The 1,305-nt window shown below is 48.6% G+C and overlaps 1 protein-coding gene across 1 annotated transcript; it reads left to right on the top strand.

Moving 5' to 3' along the window:
- Positions 1–384: 384 nt before the first annotated feature.
- Positions 385–1,305, top strand: LOC121043855 (olfactory receptor 4C6-like). The gene has a single exon (XM_040495854.1). It carries the CDS (start codon positions 391–393, stop codon positions 1,303–1,305), a length of 915 nt encoding a protein of 304 aa, XP_040351788.1. The 5' UTR covers positions 385–390.

Below are 1,305 nucleotides of genomic sequence, written 5' to 3'. Positions count from 1 at the left end.
TGGTTACCATTTATTCTCTGGCTTCTATTTATGAATGGTCTAGGATTTCTTTCAAGTATGTTAATCTCTTCATATTTCCAGGTAGGAGTATGCACCAGAACGATGAAGTGGGATTTTCCAAGTATCTCAAGCAACACATATGGGGACAGGAAACAACAGATGTACTGGGGAGTGAAGGTGTTGGTGGAGGGATCAGTAGGATGGAGCTCTTGTCAGGCTATACTGTTAGCAGCTGGTTGCTGTGTCAGTGGCTGGAGAAAAAAGTAGGTCAAGAAGGTATAAGACACAGTGAAAAAATTGTCCAGCACACTCAATGATTACTGATTCAAAATAGTATTCTTTTGTAGATTTTCCAGCTCAGTGTGGTGTGCTTATCTCAGCCCAAAGTAAATGGAGAATCCAAACAATGCGACTGAATTCATTCTTTTGGGCATCACAGAGAACCCAGAGCTGCGGAAAATGCTCTCTGCTGTGTTTCTAATCCTGTACGTGTCCACGGTTTTGGGGAACCTACTCATGGTGGTAACCGTGATCACAAGTCAGAGCCTGAGATCACCTATGTATTTTTTCCTCACTTCCTTGTCCTTCATGGATGCCACCTACTGTTCTGTCATTGCCCCCAAGATGATCGTGGACTCCTTCTCCAAGAGAACTACCATCTCCTTTGAAGGCTGCATGACCCAACTCTTTGCGGAGCATTTCTTTGGTGGTGTGGGGGTCATCCTTCTCGTCGTGATGGCCTATGACCGCTACGTGGCCATCTGTAAGCCCCTGCACTACCCGAGCATCATGAACCCTCGGGTGTGCCGCCTGCTGCTGGGAGGCGCCTGCGTGGGGGGGTTTATCCACGCAGCAATACAGCTTCTCTTCATGTATCAAATACCCTTCTGTGGTCCCAATGTCATCGATCACTTCATGTGTGATTTGTTCCCATTGCTGAAACTCGCCTGCATGGACACCCACGCCCTGGGTCTCTTAGTCATCCTCAACAGTGGGGTGATGTGTGTGACCATCTTCCTTATCCTCGTGGCCTCCTATGTGGTCATCCTCTGCTCCCTGAAGTCTTGCAGCTCTGCGGGGCGGCACAAAGCCCTGTCGACCTGTGGCTCCCACCTCACTGTGGTCGTCTTGTTCTTTGTGCCCTGCATTTTCCTGTACGTGCGGCCTGTGGCCACTTACCCCATAGACAAAGCAATGGCTGTGTCCTTTACCATTGTTGCACCCATGTTAAACCCCCTGATCTACACCTTGAGGAACGCAGAGGTGAAAAATGCCATGAGGAAATTGTGGGTCAAGAAGGTATAA

This window comes from Herpailurus yagouaroundi, unplaced genomic scaffold, assembly GCF_014898765.1.
Source record: "Herpailurus yagouaroundi ecotype Mexico unplaced genomic scaffold, PumYag 187, whole genome shotgun sequence".
Taxonomy (NCBI): Eukaryota; Metazoa; Chordata; class Mammalia; order Carnivora; family Felidae; genus Herpailurus; species Herpailurus yagouaroundi.
This window is presented reverse-complemented; position numbering and strand designations above follow the sequence as displayed.